The sequence below is a fragment of the Equus przewalskii genome, chromosome 11 (genome assembly GCF_037783145.1).
Source record: "Equus przewalskii isolate Varuska chromosome 11, EquPr2, whole genome shotgun sequence".
NCBI lineage: Eukaryota > Metazoa > Chordata > Mammalia > Perissodactyla > Equidae > Equus > Equus przewalskii.
The window spans coordinates 20035064-20056755 of record NC_091841.1 but is presented as its reverse complement, the minus strand read 5'-3'; the positions used below and the strand labels follow the sequence as shown (position 1 = coordinate 20056755).

At 39.6% G+C, this 21692-nt stretch overlaps 1 protein-coding gene across 1 annotated transcript; it reads right to left on the bottom strand.

Annotated features, from left to right (window-relative positions):
* Positions 1-9581: 9581 nt before the first annotated feature.
* On the bottom strand, positions 9582-10526 carry LOC103567021 (olfactory receptor 9I1-like). The gene has a single exon (XM_008543616.2). It carries the CDS (start codon positions 10524-10526, stop codon positions 9582-9584), a length of 945 nt encoding a protein of 314 aa, XP_008541838.2.
* Between the last annotated feature and the right edge of the window lie 11166 nt (positions 10527-21692).

Here is a 21692-nt window from a genome sequence, read left to right as displayed (position 1 = left end):
GACAGATAGTAACTAGCTGAGTAAGCTTCAAAGGTTCTCTTCCCCTCCTTGGGCTTTACTTTCTGTTCTGTAAAATGGTGGGGCTATACTATGTGATCATAAAATTCTTTTGTCACTCACAATCCTAGACTTTATGTTTAGGTATGTGGGGTAGATGAGGCTCTTGAAAGGATTTTCCTAATATCTGTGTTACTACAAACATGCATACTCTTTAGCTACTCGTTACTCACTACATAAAGCATGTAGACACTATTTCAAGAGATTTATAGTTACTTAAACATAATATATGGGATCTTGAGTCAAAACTTGAGTTAGTCATACTCCTTGGTTCCTGAGGAAACATCACTATTGATCAGGACGAGGCCCTTCTTCATTTTATTTATTTTTCCCTCCTCTCTTCAGCCCCACTCCTACCCCTGCTCCTCATAGGTGTTCACTCTAATGTATGCAAAATGTATATCCTTCCATGTTTATCTATTTCATATCTATCTAGAAATATGTGTATCTTTAAAAAATACACTGATTTTAGTATCGTAAAATTGACATACATGATCTTGTGCTACAAAGCCCATTTTGTTTCTCTCTTTTTACACTCATACTATACTTTTATGACTTGTCCATGGTAAGTAGGTAAATCTAGACTGTTGTTTCTGATTTTGTTATGATTTTCTTTGGAATGCTCACAGTGCATTTTACCTAATCATTGCTCTAAAAATTTTGAGGTTTTGCATATATTTTCTTCTTCAATCCTAGAAACAGCCTTTCAAGCAGATATTCTTATATTATTTTCTACCAATGAAGAATTTGAACATCAGGGAGATGAATTTATCTAGGGTCAACCATTTCAAAAAGTGAAGTATGGGTTCCAAATGCTAATGGTTTTATGGCAAATTCTGTGCTCTTTGCTATAAATTTATTTTGCTGCCTACTTGCATTTTACTGCATCTTTGTGATTTATGGAATCAAAGAAATATCCCTGAAGTTCTTAGGCTAATCAGATCATTCTTACTTTCAAATCATGAGAAAACCTAGCTAATTTCAGCATGTTTTTCAACATCTAATTCTGAAATTTTCTCAGTACATTTTCTGTTCATCTCATAGTAATTCCCAGAGTTCCCTCTGATTTAGGGACAAGAGCATACAATGAACACAACCAGAAATTGAGTGACAGGTAATTGGGGTACAGATGCAGCCACACTGGGTTTGTGCCACATGCATGCCGGCCCATTTCATACATTAGCTCTAATCTTCCCTCAACCACACAAGTAGGGTATAGCCATGACAATTTTGTGGATGAGCAAAGTGAGGCTTAGAGAGAGTAAGGAAGTTGCCCAACTTGCCACACACCCAGGAAGAAACAGAATCAATATTTGAACTTGGGACTTTCTAACTCTAAATTTTTTCCCTTTTTTACCACATCATGATATCCTCTTTAGGGAAAGAGAATCACCCTTCAGCAGACTCAAGTCTCAACTTCTAAAGTCATAGCACCTCTAAGACTATTATGCAAATACTCAACTTCCTTGAGAGAAGAAGATTCTTCAATTTTAGAGTTTTTTGGTGGTCCATGTCTTTTCTTCTTCTCCAAACATTTTGTGTTAAGATACATATAATTGGACCATATCCCTCCTTTTGTATGCTCCTGGGAAAATTGCTTAACCAATGAGAATCTCAATTTTATCAATAACAAAATGGGAACAGAATAAGGATTTTTGAAAACATTGAATGGATTTTTGTCTAATGTGGTAGAGTGTGCTTACATTTCAGAAAAATAACTTCCAGAATATTTCCCAGAAGGAAAAAATTCAGAAGCAGGCTGGTGACACCCAGTTTTATATGATCTTATTTAAGTAGGGGTTTGGGGTACCAGCAGCCTGGGTTGCGCCCAGAGTAGAGGGCAGCAACAGACTCCCTGAACGTAGAACATTGTACAAGAGGGAAAGCAAAGGTTTATGGCCAGTAGACATTTTAAGAATGCCTAGGGACTCTTACAGGTTAACATTATTACTTTTAATACATTTTGATTATTGTATGCAATGTAGAAAAATATGAGATTTCTGGAGGGGGTGGGGAAAGAGAGACAGTTTTACTAGGGGACACCCTTCAGAGAAGAGATGGCCCCTTACCTTGTGCTTGCTTTATCTTGGTACCTTCTCTGAAACTTTTCTTTCTGTTGCTTCTGAATGTTGGGTCCACTGGGGAGAATGAAGGAGCGCAACACAGTTAACTCTCTCACAGTTAACTCTCACCTTACTGGGATTGCTGCCTTAAAGGATTATTGTCAACATTTACCGAGCTCTTACCCTGAATCAGGTACCATGCTAAGCACTGTAAATTCTTTACTCATGTCAACTTGACAACAACATTATGAGAGAAGAATATTTATATTCCTGTTGAGGAAACTGAAGCTTTGAAACATTATGTATTTTGCCTGAGGTTTCATAGCAAGAAAGAGAAGATATTTAAGTCTTAACCCTGGTCTCCCTGACCTCAGAATTGGGTGCTGAGCCACTATGTTGTGCTCCTTTTGTTAATACTGTTAGCAATCTATTGAGCATCTGGTGAGTGCCAATCAGGAGGTTAAACATTATACACACATTATTTCATATAATTCTCACCTGACATTATGATAGAGGTATTATTTTGTCCTGGAGGAGACTATGGCTATGAATGGTGAAGTAATTTTTCCAAGGTCACATTACTAGTCAGTGAAAATGTCCAGATTCTAACTCAGGTCTGTCTTATTCTGAAGCCAAAGCTCTAGTACATAGGATTAATCCCACCTCCAGCATCATTACAGGAAATGCAGTAATTTACAGTGAAGACTCTTGTCTAAGCTCTGCAGTGTAGTCCTCGCCCCTACCCCGAGAAACTGTTTACATGTTCTAAGCTTTACCTAGTGATACACAAGCCCAAAGAGATTACAGCTGTAGACTCCCCCTCCCTAAAACATGACCCAGTCTTACTTGTCTATTTCATACAAGAGTTGAAATCCCAGTCTGGACATGATCCATTAAATGACAAGTTCTGACAAAAATGGTCTGATTCTCTGCCAGTTTCACCTTCCGTACTTTATGTGAACATTGCTTCAGAGCCAGTGTCCTCTCAAAATGACCAAAGTCACAATTATATCTTAATTATCTGGTAGAATAATCCAGTTGGGTTCATCTTGGTTTGGAATCAAACTAATCTAAGGCCATTAAAGCATTCTGTAGAAGGCACCTAGCATTGCTCAAATAGATGAATGTAGCTGACAGATTTGAGGTTTCTTCTTTCCTAAGCAAACCAGCTGGATATTTAAAATGCTTTGGGGGATGGTTTTGTAGGAGGGATGCAGTGAGCACAAAGATCACCCCTGAATGAAGAATCAGCTCCCAGGACAGCCCCCAGGGCTCCCAGGAAAAGCCGTCTTATCAGGGAGAACACACTGTAGCTGGGGCTCATTATCTCATCTTCTGCATACATCTGAGAGGATAAAAACAACTCTTGTGGGATTTCATAGTAACTCCTAAGTCTTGTTAGTCTCAAAGCTCATTTGCTCATTTCTGTAGGGAATGCACTTGGTTCCTTTCTTCCAGGGGCCCTCAATGTCTTGCTGTCCCAGTTAGCCAGTTGTGGTGCCAGGACTAGAACGCAGATCCGAAGACTCATGGTGAAGTTCTCTTTACACTGTGTCCATCCTCAGATGTGATGTCAAGTCTCATCTCAGGGGCTGAAACTGAGCTACATTGTCTACTCAGAATCTCATCAGGAAGGATGATTATTGGTTCAGGAGGGAATGAGGCTAGAGAGATCTAAACATGCTTCATTTGAATCTGTACCCTGAGTAGCTTGGTGATTTACAGTCCTTGAAGACCCATTCCCAGAGGTTTTACACACAGCTTTCTCTAGTTATTCTAGTTATTCAACTAGTTATTCTAGTTACCATTTCTTCTTGGTCTCTGAAACTCACACTCCCTTTGTTAGCACCACACAATGTGACACTTAATTCCGCTTGTTTTTCATTGTTCGTGGCTTTTCCTAAGTGGTTAGTCTCATCTCTCCAGCTAGATTGTAGGTTTCTGGAGAATTTACCTTTGCTTCCTTACAATAACTTGTGTTCTGGTTCAGTAGAATCACTTCTCTGCCCTGTACGGTTTCATCTACTCATTAATGGAGGATCAGAACTCTTTCAGTAGGAGGGGTCTCAGAGAGGCATGTGCCCCATTCACTGCAAAGTAACGTGACTAGAATAAATCTCTTTGATAATTAGCAAGCATTTAGCCTAGCCAGGGTGGCTTTTGCAATTACACATTCCAGATGATACAAGACTATGCCACAAAAAAGGCAGCAGCCACAGACCAGGACTTCCAGCAGCACAGGATATTCTATCTTTTTGTGCATTTTTGGACAATATTTATCATCATTTCCTGTAATTAAATACCTATTGAAATAGCTTTGTGGTAAGGGTATATGTACTGTATTGCAAATGTTTTCTGGAATGCTATACGGTGGAGTGATAATTGGGACAAAGTAGAGAAAAAGGAGGGAGAATATGCCAGTAATGATAATGTTCCATTTAATGTTCCCTGGGAGCTTATGGAAGTGGGTGATTGTATATAATTCATTATCTTTGTCTCCTTGTGACAGATTGAGGGGATCTAGAGTGCTTTGATGTATCACATGATGATTACTGTTTTTGTTAATATTAAACTGAGAACTTTTTTTGGGATTTATGGGAACAGTTATGTCTTAGGTTTGGTTCCTTAAAAAATGACCTGAATGACCGGCCCCATGGCACAGTGGTTAAGTTCAGCATGTTTTGCTTCAGTGGCCCGGGTTCGGGTTCAGATCCAGGCATGAACCTACACCACTCTTCAGCCAGGCTGTGGTGATTTCTGACATATAAAGTAGAGGAAGATTGGCAAGGACGTTATCTCAGGCTTAATATTCCTCAAGCAAAAAAAAATAATGGGGAAGTTTGCCACAGACATTAGCTCAGAGCTAATCTATCTCAGCAAAAAAAAAAAAAAAAAAGAAAAAGAAAGACCTGACACAGATTTTTGGGTCCGTGTTTCACTGAGGGAGTGATCACAGAAGAAATCTGTAATAGAGCGAAGGAGGTAAGAAGGAGCTAAGCAAAGACATAGTTTCTGTTGGAGTCTAGCTTTGGCCTGATCCTTAGGGGAATTCTGGAGTGTGAATTATACCACTCACTCACTTCTGCCTCTAGACAAGGGATTTGGACTTTTGAAGTCCATATTGATTACCCATTGACTGTGGGCTGCCCCCAAGAGGTGGGATGTGACCCCCTAAGTATTTCTGGGAGATTTAGATCCCTTGGCTGAGGCAGTACTCCAGAGAAGCCCGTAACTGTGAGCCATTAGCACCCAACACTCACAGCAGCTTTGGGTGGCTGTATTGATCTGGTAACTAGGATACCTAAGGATGCTGTTTCTTCCTGATAGACTTTTGAATATTTATATCTGGGGTTTCTGAAGCTACTATTGGGTAGACATAGCCAAGAGAGGTTTTAAGAAGTGGACCAAGGAAGACTGGCTTCAATGCAATTCCAAACCAAAATTCCAATGGCATTTTTCACAAAAAAAGAATAAACATCCTAGAATTTGTATGGAGCCACAAGAGACCTCAAATAGCCAAAGCTTGAGAAAGAAGAGCAAAGCTGGAGACATCTCACTTCCTGATTTTGAACTATATTACAAAGCAATAATAATAAAACAGCATGATATGGGCATAAAAATAGTGTCATAGACCAATGGGACAGAATAGAGAGAAGGTTAGATTCCACACAGTATATGTCTTTCTCTGTATGACTTATCTCACTTAGCATCATGCCCTCAAGCTCCATCCATGTCACAAACAGCAAAATTTCCTTCTTTCTTATGGCTGAATAATGTTCAATTGTATGTGTGTGTGTGTGTGTGTGTGTGTATACCCCACATTTTCTTGCCTCCCTATAATCCATATCCCTCACATAACCTGGAGAAATCGTTTAAAACTTACATCAGATTCTTTGACTGCCCTATTAAAAACCTTCTATTGGCTTCCAGTCACATTGAGGGGAAAAACTTAATTTCTTACTCTGGCCTGAGATCTTATGTGATCTGGCCCCCGCCCACCTTCCTTCTTTATCTCCTACTGCCCTTGTACCTGTTCATTGAGAGCTCAGCTGATTCCTGCCTCAAGGGCTTTGCACTTGCTGTTCCCTCTGTCTGGAATGCTTTCCACACAAGAAGATACTCTTATATCTTCTTTCCATGCATGTCCCATGGTAAATGCCACATCAGAGAGACATTTTCTGACTTCTAGGAGTCCCCTTTCTCTTCCACTACCCCAGACAGTTCCTATCTCATGTCCTGGTTCTATTTCTTTATAACACTATTTTTGAGGGCAGGAAATTTGTCTGTTTTGTTCACTGCTATATCTCCAGTGCCCAGAACAGTTCCTGGCATATACTAGGGATTCAATAAATATTTGGCAAACAAATGAAAAGAGAGATCCTTAATGTTTCGATAGTTCAATCAGAAAAGTCAAATATCTTATTAGAAAAATAGGCAAAGAATTTGTATGCTAAAGTGACAAGGGAAGACATAGAAGTGGCTAAATAAATATGTGAAAAATATTTAACATCACAAGAAATAAAAAATCACAATTTATGCAGCTGTGAGATAGCTATAACTTTTTGTTTTCATAATCACAAATATTTAAAGGAAGATTATAATATCTACTATGGAAGAGGTGCTGGGATTACACTGAGGAGTTCTGGGGAGAACCTTGAAGTCAGTTTTATTAATTTGTATGAAGGCCCTTAAAAATGAAAATGTCCTTCTCTCCACAGTTCTGCTTCTAAGAGTTTATCTCAAGGAAATAATCATTAACAGCTACAAAGACCTATGGTCATGGTACTGTAATTTTATAGTAATTAAATTTAAAATGTCAACGTGTCCACGATTATTTAGGAGTAATAGAATATTTTGAATTGAGGAGTTGGGATTCAAATGTAAACATCTCTCAATGCATACATTTGCTTTTAGTTCTTGGATGTTGCATGGGTGGAGTTGAGAAGGGCCCCTGATCTACACAGCAAGCTGAAGAATTTCCCCTGAGATAAGGGATTCAAACTCAGACCTCCACAGAGGTTCAGGGGTGTAAACTGTCCTTGGCTGGGCTGGGTTGGGAGTAGGTCTGTGTAGAACTCAGCATAAGAGGATGAAGGGTCTTCCTGGTGGGCAGCATCACGTCACTTGTGGTAGGTGATGGTGTCAGACGTACAGAGTAATAGATGAGGAGATCATTTCCATCTGGCTGTATTGGTGGATGAAAGTGGAAGATGGGAGTGATTTGAGAGTTTAGCATGTTGGGACGAGAGCTAATTTACTGTGGCACTGTCTCATTTACTGTAGAGCAGGTTGGCAGTGCAAAAATGGTGATCAATGCTAGGCATCTCTGTCAAATGGGCAGGAGTTCTAGGAAATATTGAGATGGAGTAAAACATGAATACAAATGTGACCTCATATGACTCTTAAGATGAAAAATGCTCAGGATATAATGCTAAGAGGACAGCAGAGTTCAGGATACAAATTTTCTCCATCATATTTAAGGATATGAAATACCACATAACTTTAAAAAATACATATGCACATAAAATTTTGTTTAAAACGACTTTCCAAAATAATGAAGTGACAACTGTTAGAGTTCAGCAAAGCTTCCTAATAAAGCACCTACACAAATAATAATCAATAGCCTTCCTCTACATGAGTGGTAATCAATAAAATAATGAAAAGGAAAAGTAAAGGCTTAACGAATGGACTGAATGAATGGAAGGGAGGTGTCATGTCTCCTGGATTGATATAAACTTAGAGTTATAGGCATGTGTGTCCTGCGTATAGCAATGAGAAACACCGCATATCCTAATAAATGTTTTCCAACTTACGTAGATCTGTATCAATTCCTGTTCAGTGGAGATTCAAAAGATATTAAATCACTGATGTTTATAAATATATATGTGTGTGTGTGTATATATATATATATATATATATATATATATATATATATATATATTTGAGAATTTCCACACTTCAGAAAATTTGGGGACGTCTTATGTCCCCAAGTTATCATGATTACCCTTGAGTATGGCCTAGATTTAGTGACTCACCATTAGTAAATAAAATGTGATGGCATATTACTTCCGAGATTAGGTTTCAAAAAGACTGTGGTGTTTGTCTTGGGCAGCTGCTCTGATGAAAGTCAGTCATCATGGTGTGATTTGCCCTGTGGAGAGGACCATGTAGCAAGTAACTGATATATTTGGTCAAGAAATGGGAGGAACCTGAGGCTTACCAACAGTCAGCCATGTGAGTGATTGGGAGTGGATCTCCCCTTAGCCAACCTCAAGATAACTGTATCCTTGACCAACATCTTAATTACAGCTTTGTGAGAGACCATGAGCCAGAGACATCTAACTAACTAATCCTGCCCCACAGAAACTATGTTATAGTAAATATTTGCTGCATTAAGCTACCAAGTTAACAGCAATAGACACCTAATATAGCCTCATGCCCACCCTGGTGGTCTAGTGGTTAAGAGTGAGTGCTCTCACTGCCACACCCTAAGTTTGTTTCCTGGGTCATGGAACTACATCACCTGTGCGTCGGTTGTCATACTGTGGTGGCTGCATGTTGTTGTTATGTTGAAAACTATGCCACCAGTATTTCAAATACCAACAGGATCACACTTGGTGGACAGGTTTCAACAGAGCTTCCAGACTAAGACAAACTAGGAAGAAGGAATTGGCCACCCAATTCCAAAAAATTTGGCTATGTAAACCCTATGAATAGAAGCGGAGCATTGTCTTACAGAGTACCAGAAGGTGAGAAGATGATGCAAAAAATACAGGCAGGGTTCCATTCTACTGTTTATAAGGTAGGTGGGAGTTGGAATTGACTTGATGGTACCACCACCAACAAAAATATCTTCTTAGGGAGATGCTCTCACTGGCAAACAGCTTCAATACTCTGCATACTTGTTAGGGTTTTGAGTTTCCCTTTGATTTTAGCCTTGGATTTCTTAATATGTCCTCATCTTTTAACTATTTTTCACTTGTTTTTCAGGGAAAACCTTTATTAAAACTCCTGGTCCCCTGTATTTCAAGAAATGGAAATCCTATTCATTTATATCCTCTTTATGTTTTTTCAAGAGATGTTTATTGAATGCCTACTGTGAGTTGAGATGCACTAAAAATAACAGTCTTTGCTTCCATGGAAGTTACATTCTACAGGGGTTGGGGATAAAAACAAACGTAGATATTAGGTATTGTCAAGTGTCTTCAAGATTATATAAGTTATGTTGTCAGAGTGTAGCACAAGAATTTTGGGTGCCAAAGAATGGATTGGAGGGGGAGAGGGAGAAGAATAAAGTACTATTGAACTTCTGGAGACAAATTTTACCACATTTGTGGTTTTTCCTATGTGCCTGGAGGCACCTGCCTCTCTTTTCTGTTTGTGGGTAAGAGTTGCAAACTGGTATAAATATATTGATATGGGAAGAAAATAGACCAAGAAGGAAGGTCTTCTCACTTGGACCTACATGCTCCTGGACCCCTGGAATCTACCAGTGACCTTTCTGAAGGCAACTTTCACATCCTTGTTTCTCAGGCTATAGATCAGCGGGTTCAGCATGGGGATGAACACAGTGTAGAAGACAGATACAACCTTGTCTTCCTCTGGGGATTTGCCTGATCCACTCCTCAGATACATGAATATGAGGGTCCCAAAGAAAAGGGCCACAGCAGTGAGGTGAGAGGCACATGTGGAGAAAGTCTTGGTCCTGCCACCTGAAGACTTCACCCTCCAAATGGCCTTGATGATGAGCAGGTAGGAAATCAGGATGACCAAGGCATTGGCCAAAATCACAAAGTTTCCGAAGAAGACAATGACAATCTCAGTGCTTGTTGTATCAATGCAGGCAAGTTTCAACAGGGGTGGGAGGTCACAGAAGAAGAAGTTGATCTGATTGTTGTCACAAAAGGGGAGGGTGAATGTGCATGTGGTACGCAAGATGGCCCCCAACATCCCACAGACATAGGCTACCACCACCAAACTCCAGCAGATTCTGGGATTTATGGCCACAGTGTAGAGCAGTGGCTTGCTAATAGCAACATAGCGGTCATAGGCCATCACTGCCAGTAGGAAGCACTCAGTAGCTGCACAAATGGTGAAGAAAAAGAACTGAGCAGCACATTGGCCATAGGAGATGACCATCTTTCCTTTGGCCAGTGTGACCAGGATCTGAGGGATGATGACTGAGATGTAGCAGGCATCCAGGAGGGAGAGGTGGCTCAGGAAGAAGTACATTGGGGTGTGGAGTTGGACATCCACTTGGATCAGAATGATCATCCCCACATTCCCTAGAAGGGTGACCAGATAGAAACTTAGAAACATCACAAATAGGGGAATCTCCAACTTGGGGTAGTCAGTAAAGCCCATGAGAATGAATTCAGTTACCGTGGTGAGATTATTCTTGGCCATGGATTCAATGTGGACTATTGATCTGAGGATGAGGATGAAATTTTAAAAATCCCAGAACTTGAAGGGCCAATTCTTATTCTCTGGGTAGAAGTTAGGTTTATATTTCTGGACCAAATTATAGAGCTTGTTTTTGAGAAATCTTGTAACTTGCTGATTCTTCGTGGGTACCTAGGTTCTTCTCCTGCATTTTCTGGAGCTTCTATAGGCTGATGTTTCTGATTCAAATCACCTCTGGTTTAAATTTGGAAATTTCTGTGAAGATAAGAGACACACAGACTCTCAGATTTGGAAAGCATCTAGTTAGCATCTGTTCTAATCCCCATTGGTTGCTGGAGTCTCCTCAATTACATACCTTCCATGTCTATCCAGCTGGATGAGCCTCCATTCGTAGTTATACCTACCTGTTTATTCTCTTTTTTATCTGGATTCTCTCTCTTTGTCTTCCACCCATTGGCTTTGGTTTTACCTCTTTCAGACACAATTTTAATCCCTTCTTTTCATGAAAGTCTTTCAGAAGTTGGAAGATGATGAATGTGCTCTTTATGTTCATTCCCTCATATTACCCATTGATATATTTTTCTTATTACACAATTATAATTATATAAATATACATATATATATATAATTATTCACCATGTTGTCAAAAATTGCTTAGTCAGGTGGTACTGAAAGAGGTTGTTTAATGGTACAAAGTTGTAACTATTAGATAAGTTTGGGAGATCTGATGCACAGCACACTTATTACAGTCATCAATATTGTATTACAAAATTCAAAGTTGCTAAGGGACTAGTTCTTAACCATTTTCACCACAAAGAAGACATGATATTTATGGGACCTGTTGCAAGTGTTAGCTAAAGCTATGGTGGTAATCATATTGCAGTATGTAAATGCATCAAACTAACATGTTGTACACATTAAACTTACACAATGTTATATGTCAGTTATATTTCAGTAATAAAAAATATAACTAATATCTTTCTCTCTAATCTTTACCACTTTAATTTGGGTCAGCAGCCTCCTCTCACTCTAATCAGGGGTCCCTAATGAGAGGAAGATGCTGACATATATAAAAGGTGGCATCTTACTGTTGTTCCCTCCATCCCCACACCATCATCACAGTGGGGATGAGTTAGCTTCTTTGGAAGGCCCGCTTGCTATGGTCAAGCTCAATGGTTACCATCTCTAGGACAGATACGAACCAGCAGAGTAAACTTCAAAGTTTCCCTTCCCCTCCTTGGGCTTTACTTTCTGTCCTGAAAAATAGTGGGACTTGATTATATGACTATTAAAGTACTTTCATCTCTCACAGTCCTAAGGTTGTATGGCTAGGTATATGGGCTAAATGAGACTCTTGAAAGGATTTTGCTAATATCTGAATTATTAGAAAGATGCATACTCTTTAGCTACTCATTATTGAGTTTATAAAACAAGTAGGTGCTATTTCAAGTGATTTACAGTTACTTAAACAGAATATATAGACATATATATATGAGTCCAAAATTGAGTTAATCATACTCCTCAGTTCCGGATAAAATAACATTATCGATCAGGGCAAGGCCCTTATCCATTTTATTTTATTATTTTCCTTCCTTCTCTCTCTATCCCAACTCCTTCCCCTGCTCCTCATATGTGTCCACTCTAGTGTGTGCAAAATATGTGTCCTTCCACATTTATTCTTTTTATGTCTGTCTAGAAATATGTGTATGTTTAAAAATATAGTGAGTTTAGTGATGTAGAATTTACATATATGACCTTGTGCTACAAAGCTAATTTTGTTTCTCTCTTTTTACACTCTTACTATACTTTTATGACTGGTCCATGTTAACTGTGTAAATCTAGTTTGTTATTTCTGATTTCGTTATGCTCTTCCTTGGAATGTTCTCAGTGCCTTTTATCTAATCATTGCACTAAAGCCTTTGAGGCTTTGCATGTATTTTCTTATTCAATCCTGGAAACAGGCCTTCAAGCAGATATTTTTATCTTATTTTTTACCAATGAGGAGTTTGAACAACTGGGAGATGAATTTGTCTAAGGTCACCCAGTTTAATAAGTGGAGAATCCGGGTCCCAAATGTTAACAGTCTGATGGAAAATTCTGTGCTCTTTGCTGTGAATTTGTTTTGCTGCCTCTGTATTTTACTGTAATTTTAAAATATACAGAATCAAAGAAATCTCTCTTTCAACAATCATATCATTTCTACTTTCAAATAATGACTACACTTGGTTAATTTCAACATCTTTCTAAACATCCAATTCTGAAATTGGCATGGCCCATTTTCTGTCCATCTCATGGTGAATTTCTGCAATTCTCTCTGATTTTAGGACAAGATTGTTCAATGCACACAACCAGAAATTAGGTGGCAAGTCACAAGGGGACAGATGTAGCCAACTGGATTTATTCCACTTACATGCCAGGACCACCTCATACATTAGCTCTAATCCCTCCAGGAGCCCCGCAAGTTGTATATAGCTATGACTGATTTATGGATGAGAAAAGTGAGGCTCAGGGAGATCAAGAAAGTTTCCCAACATGCCACAAACCCGGGAAGAAACAATCAAGAATCAAATATTGCCAAGAATCAATATTTTAATCTGCAACTTTCTAACTCCAAATTCTGTTCTCTTTTCACCACATCATGATTTCCTCTTTAGGGGAAGAGAATTACCCTTTTTTCAGACCCAAGTCTCAACTTCAAAATCATAGCACCTCTAAGACTGTTAAGCAAATACTCAACTTCCATGGGAGAAGAGGATTAAGTTTGATTTTGGAATTTTTTAATTGCCCATGTCTTTTCTTCTTCTTCCTACTTTTTGGGTTAAGATACACTTAGTTGAGCCATATCCCTTTCTGGCAAACCTCTTGGAAAAATTGCTTGCCAATTAGAATCTCAATTTTCTCAATAATACAATAGGAACATAATAAGAAGTTTTGAAAGCTCGGAATGGATCTTTGTCTAATGTGGTAGAGTGTGCTTACTTTCCAGAAAAGCAATTTCCAGAATATTTCCCAGAAGGAAAAATTTCAGGAGCAGGCTGGTGACACACAGTTTTATATGACCTTATTTAAGAATGGGCTTGGGGTACCAGCAGCTTGGATTGGGCCCAGAGTAAAGGGAAGCACCAGACTCCCCGAACCCAGAACATTTTACAAGAGGGAAAACAAAGGTTTATAGCCAGTAGACATTTTAAGAAGACCTAGGGACTCTTATGGGTTAACATTACAATGTGTAATATGTTTTATGTTTCAATTAAAATAGGTAATGTGGAAAAATATGATATTTCTAGAGGGTGTGGAAAAAGAGAGACATTCTTACCTGGGGGTACCCTTCAGAAATTTAGAGCAAAGTCTCTGTTCCAAGTTCTACAGTGTAGTCCTCACCCATGCCCCATGAAACTGTTTACTTTTTCTAAGATTTACCTAGTGACACATAAGCCCAAAGAGATTATAGCTGTAGATCCAGCCTCCCCTCCTCAAAATGAACCAGTCTCAGTTGTGTATTTCATACAACAGCTGAAATCCTAGTCTGGACATGGTACAATAAATAAGTTCTGATGACAATGGTCTGAATCTCTCCACTGTGAACATTACTCTACAGCCAGTATCCACTGAGCATGACCAAAGTCACAATTGCATCTTAATTACCTGGTGAAATAATTCAGTTGGATTCGTGTTGGTTTGGAATCAAATTAATCTAAGGCCATGGAAGCATTTTGTAGAAGGCAGCTAAGATTGTAGCTGATAGATTTTAGGCTTCTTCTTACTAAGGGAACCAGCAAGATATTTAAAATGCTTTTGGGGATGGTGCTGTGGGAGGGATTCAGTGAGAACAATGATTGTCCCAGAACCATGAATCAGCTCCTGGGACAGTCCTAAGGGCTCCCAGGAAAAGCCACCTTGTCAGAGAGAACGCACTCTAGCAGGGGCTCATTATCTTATCTTCTGCATACATCTGAGAGGATAAAAATAAATCTTGTGGGATTTCATAGCAACTCCTAAGTCTCATTAGTCTCAAAGGTCCTTTGCAGTTTCTGTAGGGAATGCACTTGATTCTCTTTACCAGGAGCACTCAATGTCCTGCCATCCCAGTTAGTCAATTGTGGTGCCAGGACTGGAACTCAGATCTGAAGACTTCTGGTGAAGTTCTCTTTACACTGCGTCCAACCTTAGACGTGATGTCAAGTCTCATCTCAGGGGTTGGAACCTAGCTGCATTGTCTGCTCAGAATGTCTTCTGGAAGGATGATTATTGGTTCAGAAGGGAATGAGGCTAGGGTGGTCTAAACATGCTTCATTTGAATCTGTCCCTTGAGTAGCTTGTTACTTCACCTTCCTTAAAGATCCATTCCCAGAGTTTTTATAGGCAGCTTTCTCTAGTTAGTCTAGCTGCCATTTCTTCTTGGTCTCTGAAACCCATACTCCCTTTCTTAGCACCACACAATTTGGCACTTAAATCTACTTGTCTTATATTGTTCGTGGCAGTTCCTATGTGATCAGTCTTATCTCCCCAGCTAGATTGTGGGTTTCTGGAGAACCTATCTTGCTTCCTTTTAATAACTTGTGTTCTAGTTCAGTAGAATCACTTCTCTGCTCTGTGTGCTTTCATCTACTCATTAAGGGAGGACCAGAACTTTTTCAGCAGGAGGGTTCTCAGAGAGGCATGTGCCCCGTTCAGGCAAAATTACATGGCTCGAATAAAGCCCTTGGATAACTAACAAACATTCAGTCCAGCCAGGGTGGATTTTGCAATTGCAGATTCCAGATGATGCAAGAATAGGTCATAAAGAAAGAAGGCAGCCACAGACCAGGCATTCTGACACCACAGGGATTTCTATATTTCAATGCATTTTTGGATAATATTTATTATAATTTCCTGTAATTAAATACCTATGGAATTAACTGTATGTGTACTGAATTTCAAATGTTTTCTGGAGTAGTATAGAGGGTGGGGTGATAATTGGGACAAAGTAGAGAAAAAGGAAGGAGAATATGCCAGCAATGATAATGCTCCATTTAATGTTCCCTAGGGAACTTATGGAAGTGAGTGATTATATGGTATTCACTATCTTTGTCTCATTGTGAAAGATTGGGGGGATCTGGAGTGCTTTGATGTATCACACGATGATTACTGTTTTTGTTGTTGTTACTAGTATTAAGCCTAGAACTTTTGTTTGGACTTTCAGGAAGAGAAATGTTTTGGGTTGAGTTCCTTAAAAAAAGACCAAAACAGGATTTTTGAGCCCGTGTTTCATTGAGGGAGTGATCACAAGAACCCTGTAATAGAGTGAAGGAAGCAAGAAACAGATAAGCAAAGATGTAGTTTCAGTTGGATTCTAGCTTTGGTCTGATCCTTAGGGGAACCCTGCAGTGTGAATTATACCATGTTCTCAGTTCTTCCTCTGGGCAATGGACTTGGTCTTTTGTAGCCCATTTTGATTATCCATTGACTGCTGGTTGTCCCTAAAGGAGGGGGTATGATCCCCTAGGTATTTCTGGGAGAAGTGAATCCCTTGGCTGAGGGCAGTACTGCATAGAAGGCTGTAGGTGGGAGCCATTAGCAGCCAACACTCACAGCAGCTGCAAGTGGCTGTGCTGATCTAGTATCCTGAATACTAAAGGATGCTCTTTCTTCCTGGTAGACTTTTTGGTGTTTATGTCTGGGTCTTCTGATGCTACTATGTGGAATACACACAGCCAAGAGAGGTGTTAAGAAGTTCACCAAGAAAGAATGGCTTCAATGTAGTCTATATCAAACTTTAAATGGCATTTTCCACAGAAATAGAATAAATAATCCTAAAATTTGTATAGAACCACAAGAGACCTCGAATAGCCAAAGCAATCCTGAGAAAGAACAACAGAGCTCAGAGGTATCACACTTCCTGATTTCAAGCTATAGTACAAAGCAATAATAATTAAAACAGCATGGTACTGGCAGAAAGATAGCCATATTAAAAACACTTCATTGATTTCCCATTGCCCTTAGAAAAAAGCTAGTTTCTTACTCTGGCCCATGAGATCATATGTGATCTTCCCCCTGCCTACCTTCCTTATTCATGTTCTATTGCCTTTGTGTCTTTTCCTTTGAGAGCCCAGCTTATTCCTGCCTAAGTGCCTATATACTTTCTGTTCCCTCTGCCTGAAGTGCTCTTCACACAAGAAGATGCTCTTATGTCTCCTTTTGACGCAGATCCCAATGCAAACAGAACATCAGAGAGATCTTTTTGGACTTCCAGGAGTCCCTTTGTCTCTGCCACTACCCCAGATAGCTCCTATTACATCACCAGGCTCTGTTTTTTTATAACACTATTTTTGAGGGCAGGAAGCTTATCTGTTTTGTTCATTTCTGTATCTCCAGTACCTAGAACAGTTGGCATATACTAGGCACTCAATAAGTATTTTTCAAACAAATGAAAGGAGAGATCCTTAATGTTTTTATAGTTCAAACACCTCCTTAGAAAAATGGGCAAAGAATTTGAAAGTTAAATTTACAAAAGAAGAAATTAAAGTGGCTAATAAACATGAGAAATGTTTAACATCACAAGCAATAAAAAATTACTATTCATGTAGCCTTGAGATACCATTTTTCTTTCATAATCATCAAATATTTAAAGGAAGATCGTAATATCAACATTTTCAGAGGTGCTGGGAAACAGGCTCACTTGTGCAGTGTGGAGTGCTAGGGAGCACCCTGAAGCCAGTTTTATTAATTTGTACAAAGATCTCTAAAAATGAAAATGTCCTTCTCCATATAGTTCTGCTTCTAGGAAGTTATCTCAAGGAAATAATCATTGAAATCTACAAAGATGTGTGGTCATGGTCCTGTTATTTCATAATAGATAAATTGAAAATGTCAAAATGACCACAATTATTTAGTTGTAATAGGCTATTTTGGATGTGAAGAGCCAGGGTTCAAATGTAAGCATCTCCCAGTGCATACATTTGCTTTTAGTCCTTGGATGTTGCATGGGTGGAATTGAGAAGGGACGCTGATCTACACAGCAAGCTGAAGAATTTCCCCTGAGATAAAGGATTCAAACTCAGACCTCCATGGAGGTTCAGGGGTGTAAAATACCCTCAGCTGTCCTGGGTTGGGGCTGGGTCTGTGATGAACCCACCATAATGGAAGGAGGGGACTTCCTGGTGGGCAGGATCACATCATTGGTGGTGGATGATGGTGTCAGATGTACAAAGTAGTAGATGAGGAGATCATTTCCATTCAGTTGTCTTGGTAGATTACAGTGGGAAGTAGGACTGATGTGAGAGTTTAGCACTTTGAGGCAAAGCTAATTTACTGTGTCGCTGCCTCATTTACTGTGGAGCAGGCTGGTGGTGCAAAATGGTGACTCAACACTAGGGCATCTCTGTGGAATGAGCAATGGTTCTAGGAAATATTAAGATAGGGTGGAGTATGAATGCAAATGTGACCTCATACAACCACTAGGGTGGAAAACACTCAGGATATAATGCTAAGTGGACAACAATGCTTGGGACATAAATTTTGTTCATCACATGTGAGGATAAAAATACCACATAACTTTAAAAATATATGCACAGAAAATTTTATTTATAATGAAATTCCAAGATAATGAAGTGACAACTATTGGAGTTCAGCAAGGTTTCCAGGTAAAAGTACCTACATAAGTAGCAATCAATACCCTTCCTGTAAGTGAGTGTTAATCAATAAAATAATGAAAGAGAAAACTAAAGTGTTAATGAAGGAACTGAATGAATAGAAGGGATGTCTCATGGATTAACATACGTTTAGAGGTATAGGTATGTGTCTCCTGTGTTCAGCAACGAGAAATACCACATATCTTTATCACTGTTTTCTAACTTAAATGTATCTGTATCAATTCCTTTTCTGTCAGGATTAGAAGGATATTAAATCTCAGATATATATACACACATTCTTTCTCCTGTAGGATCTCTCTGTTACCCAAGAGCTTTGAGGATTTTCACATTCCAGAAAATTTAGGGACATCTTCTGCCTTCAGATTATCATAACCAACTTAGAGATTTTTCAAATTCATGTGCTATATCTGACAAAGGCAATTTTTTCAACTCTGTGGCAAGTTTGAGAGTGAAGTTTTCTCTTTTCCTGTGGTTGCCTAGACTTTTAGGGTATAGAGTCTCAGGGTATAGTGTTTTATGGCCCCAACATCATGAGTTGCCTAACAAGAGGTCTCACCACTTTCCAGGGTATTGCAGTGAACTATAGTTCTCTCCCACTTGAGTAACTTTATAACAGTTAAATTTTCTCTTGTGAACTCACCCCAATGGAACAGTATAAAAATATAGCATATGAACTTTGATCCTGATTTTTTTTAAAAAATGTGTAAAGTCTATAGAAAAGAAATTCTGGAAGGATATTAATAGTACCAGACCCTGTTCTGTGTGTTTGACTTGTATCTCCTTTAACCTCCATTCCATCCCAGGAGGTAGGTTTAGAGAAGTGACATAAGTTACTTAAATTTCCAAGGTAAAGGAGGACCCATCACACCCAAGCAGCCTACTGCCAGATCTTATATGCTTAATAACTATGTTCCAGTGCCTTTCGCTCCAACTGTTAACAGCGCTTATTGGAATGAGGTGATTTTAGTCCTTTAAATGTCTTCATTTATGCTTTTTTGACATTGTCCAAATTTTCTATCCTAAATAATTGTATTTATAATCAGCTAACTTACATCATGAGGTACAAGCTGGTGGTGAAGAGCAAGGTGTCTGGAGCCAGACTTTTCTTGTTCCAATCTCAGCTTTTCCCCTTTCTACCTGTGTGAACATGGGTGGTTATTTCACCTCTCTGAGTCTCAGCTTCCTCATTGGTAGAGTAGAATAATAATAGTATCTATCTTATAGGATTGTTGTGAGGAGTCATGGGTTAAACATAGTAAAACTAATATGGTGAGCTAGGGACTGCTCCAAGTACTTTATATGTAGATAATTAATATTAGCTGAGTAAATGAGTAAGCAGGCTGCAGGACTTCACATAATCACTTATTTCACTTGTGCCCCATAAATGAGATTGGTCATAAAGGGTCACCTTGGGTTGGTGACAACTCCTCAAAGAGCAGAAACTTCCCCTCATCCCCAAAATGAGATTAAATTATGGTGGAGACTGCTAGACAGGACAAGGGTTGAGTAGGGAGGAACTGAGAAAGCTAACTTTGCAGGGGCCCTTTTATGAAGGGCTCTCTCCTATGGGAATCAGAGAGTCCTAATTAGAAGCTTAGGGTCTGATTAGAGAATCCCAACCAATGACAAATCCCCCTGCCTGTGTCTTCTAATTGCCCTCCTGGAGCACCCACGGTAGGGCAGAGATCCAGGCACCTGTTAATGGGTGTTCCTCTGGATGCTGGGGATCATCAACTCCAGGTGCTGACGATGTTTATTTCTCTGTTCCCCAAAATTCACAATTAGACACCACATTCTGCTCCCACCCATCCAAGTCTCCTAGATAGTGGAAGGACTTCTTGGTCCTGCTGAAGGTAAGTGAGGCTGTAGCAGATCAAATAGAAAAGGAACCACAGTCCAGATTCAAAATATTCTTGACAAACTGAATCTTACTTTCTTCTCATCTAAAATGGGTTTCTCTCCTCTTTATTTAGAGAATAGGGTCAAAGATAGTGTGGTTTTCTGGGAGCACAATGAGCTGGGTGTTATTAGTTTCACTTTCCCCTTGCAGTGATGCAAGACCTTTGGCATCTTTGTGTCTCAGTTTCCTCATTTATAACATGGGACTGATAATGCCTCTCCTATCTGCTTCAGGTGATTGCTTTCAGAATCAGAAGAGCTAAGGTAGGTGAGACCATGAGGAAAACTAGAGAGGCTGTTTAAATTCAAGGGTTTCTATTGAGAAAAGGAAAAAAGCAAGCATCAAATCTTGTTGAATCTCTAAGAAACTTATAAAACTCTGGCAGGTATTTGGAATGTGGTGGTGCTGAAATTACAGAAAGAGCTGTAAGCTATAGGGAGGCTCTAAAACAGAATGAGCTCCTTTGTGGGGGAGTAATTTTGCCATCATTGAAATTGTTCAGGTTCACAAATGTAATTAGTCGGAAAGAGTCACAGTTAGTTCAAAGACCAGCCATCAGTGATGCTCTACAGGGGATTTCTGCTGTGAATGGAAGGTAAATCTAGACCCCTGCAGTTCAGAGTCCATGAAGCTACTTTCTGTGGGTGCTTGGCTGAGCCACCCCTAAGGCATAGAGAATTGAGGACTCTCATTTAGAACTGGTCAGCTAACCACTGACTTTAGGAGAAGCTCTTAGGAGGTTTGGGGGTGAAAGAGCCCCATCCAGAGCTAAAGATACCTGATGCTTATGCTCTGTAAGCCTGGCTCTGCCTAGGTATCCTCATTGCCATGACTCCTTTCCCCTTTCAATCTCTCTTTAAAGGAAGACAGTTCATCTCTTCTCACACACTCTGAGAAACAGAGAATGTAGGTAATTCTGGGCATCAGAAAAGCAGTGCTAAGACTCTGAAAAGGAGGAGCAGCCCAGGAAGTAGAAAGAGTGTCACACTGCAGATCTGGACTCTAGATACTCTCAACTTTTTCCACTGTCTGTTTGCTTCTGGGCAAGACCCACCTCATCTCAGGGCCTCACTTTTCCTCATCTCTGCTTCATCTGTCTGAAGGCAGAAGGGCAGAACCATGACCTTTAGAGACTCCTTCAAGTTCTAAGATGCTACTGCACACTGAGGCCATGGAGCAGGTGGGCCAGAGTGAGTGTGCATTGGTGAAGGAGACGTGTAGGGGATTTGAGGTCAGCATTTGGACAGATTTTACATGCCATTCTGGAAGTTTGTTGCAGGGTCACAAGTGAGGAAAAACCTCAAGAATACTTTTCAGGTCTTTCCCTCCACACCTCCTATCTCCAGCTGGGGAAGCTGTATCTCTATGATTACCATGACCTTTGGATCTTTGGACAAGTCAGTTGACCTCTCTGAGTCTCACTTTCCTTATCTGAAAATGGGTTGTGTGAGGATCAAATGAGATCATGGGCATACTGTGTTCTAAATTGATGTATCATGAAAGTAATTTGTAATTTTGGGGAGAGGGAATTCACACCTTCTGTTGTATGCAACAGAACCAAACTTTGTTGGACACACAATATATCATCTCATTTCATCCTCACAACACTCCTGTGAGTTAAGTAGTATTCATGGCCAT

Coding starts and splice junctions, on each gene's coding strand:
- LOC103567021 (XM_008543616.2), bottom strand. CDS start 10,526: ATGGCCAAGAATAATCTCACCACGGTAACTGAATTCATTCTCATGGGC.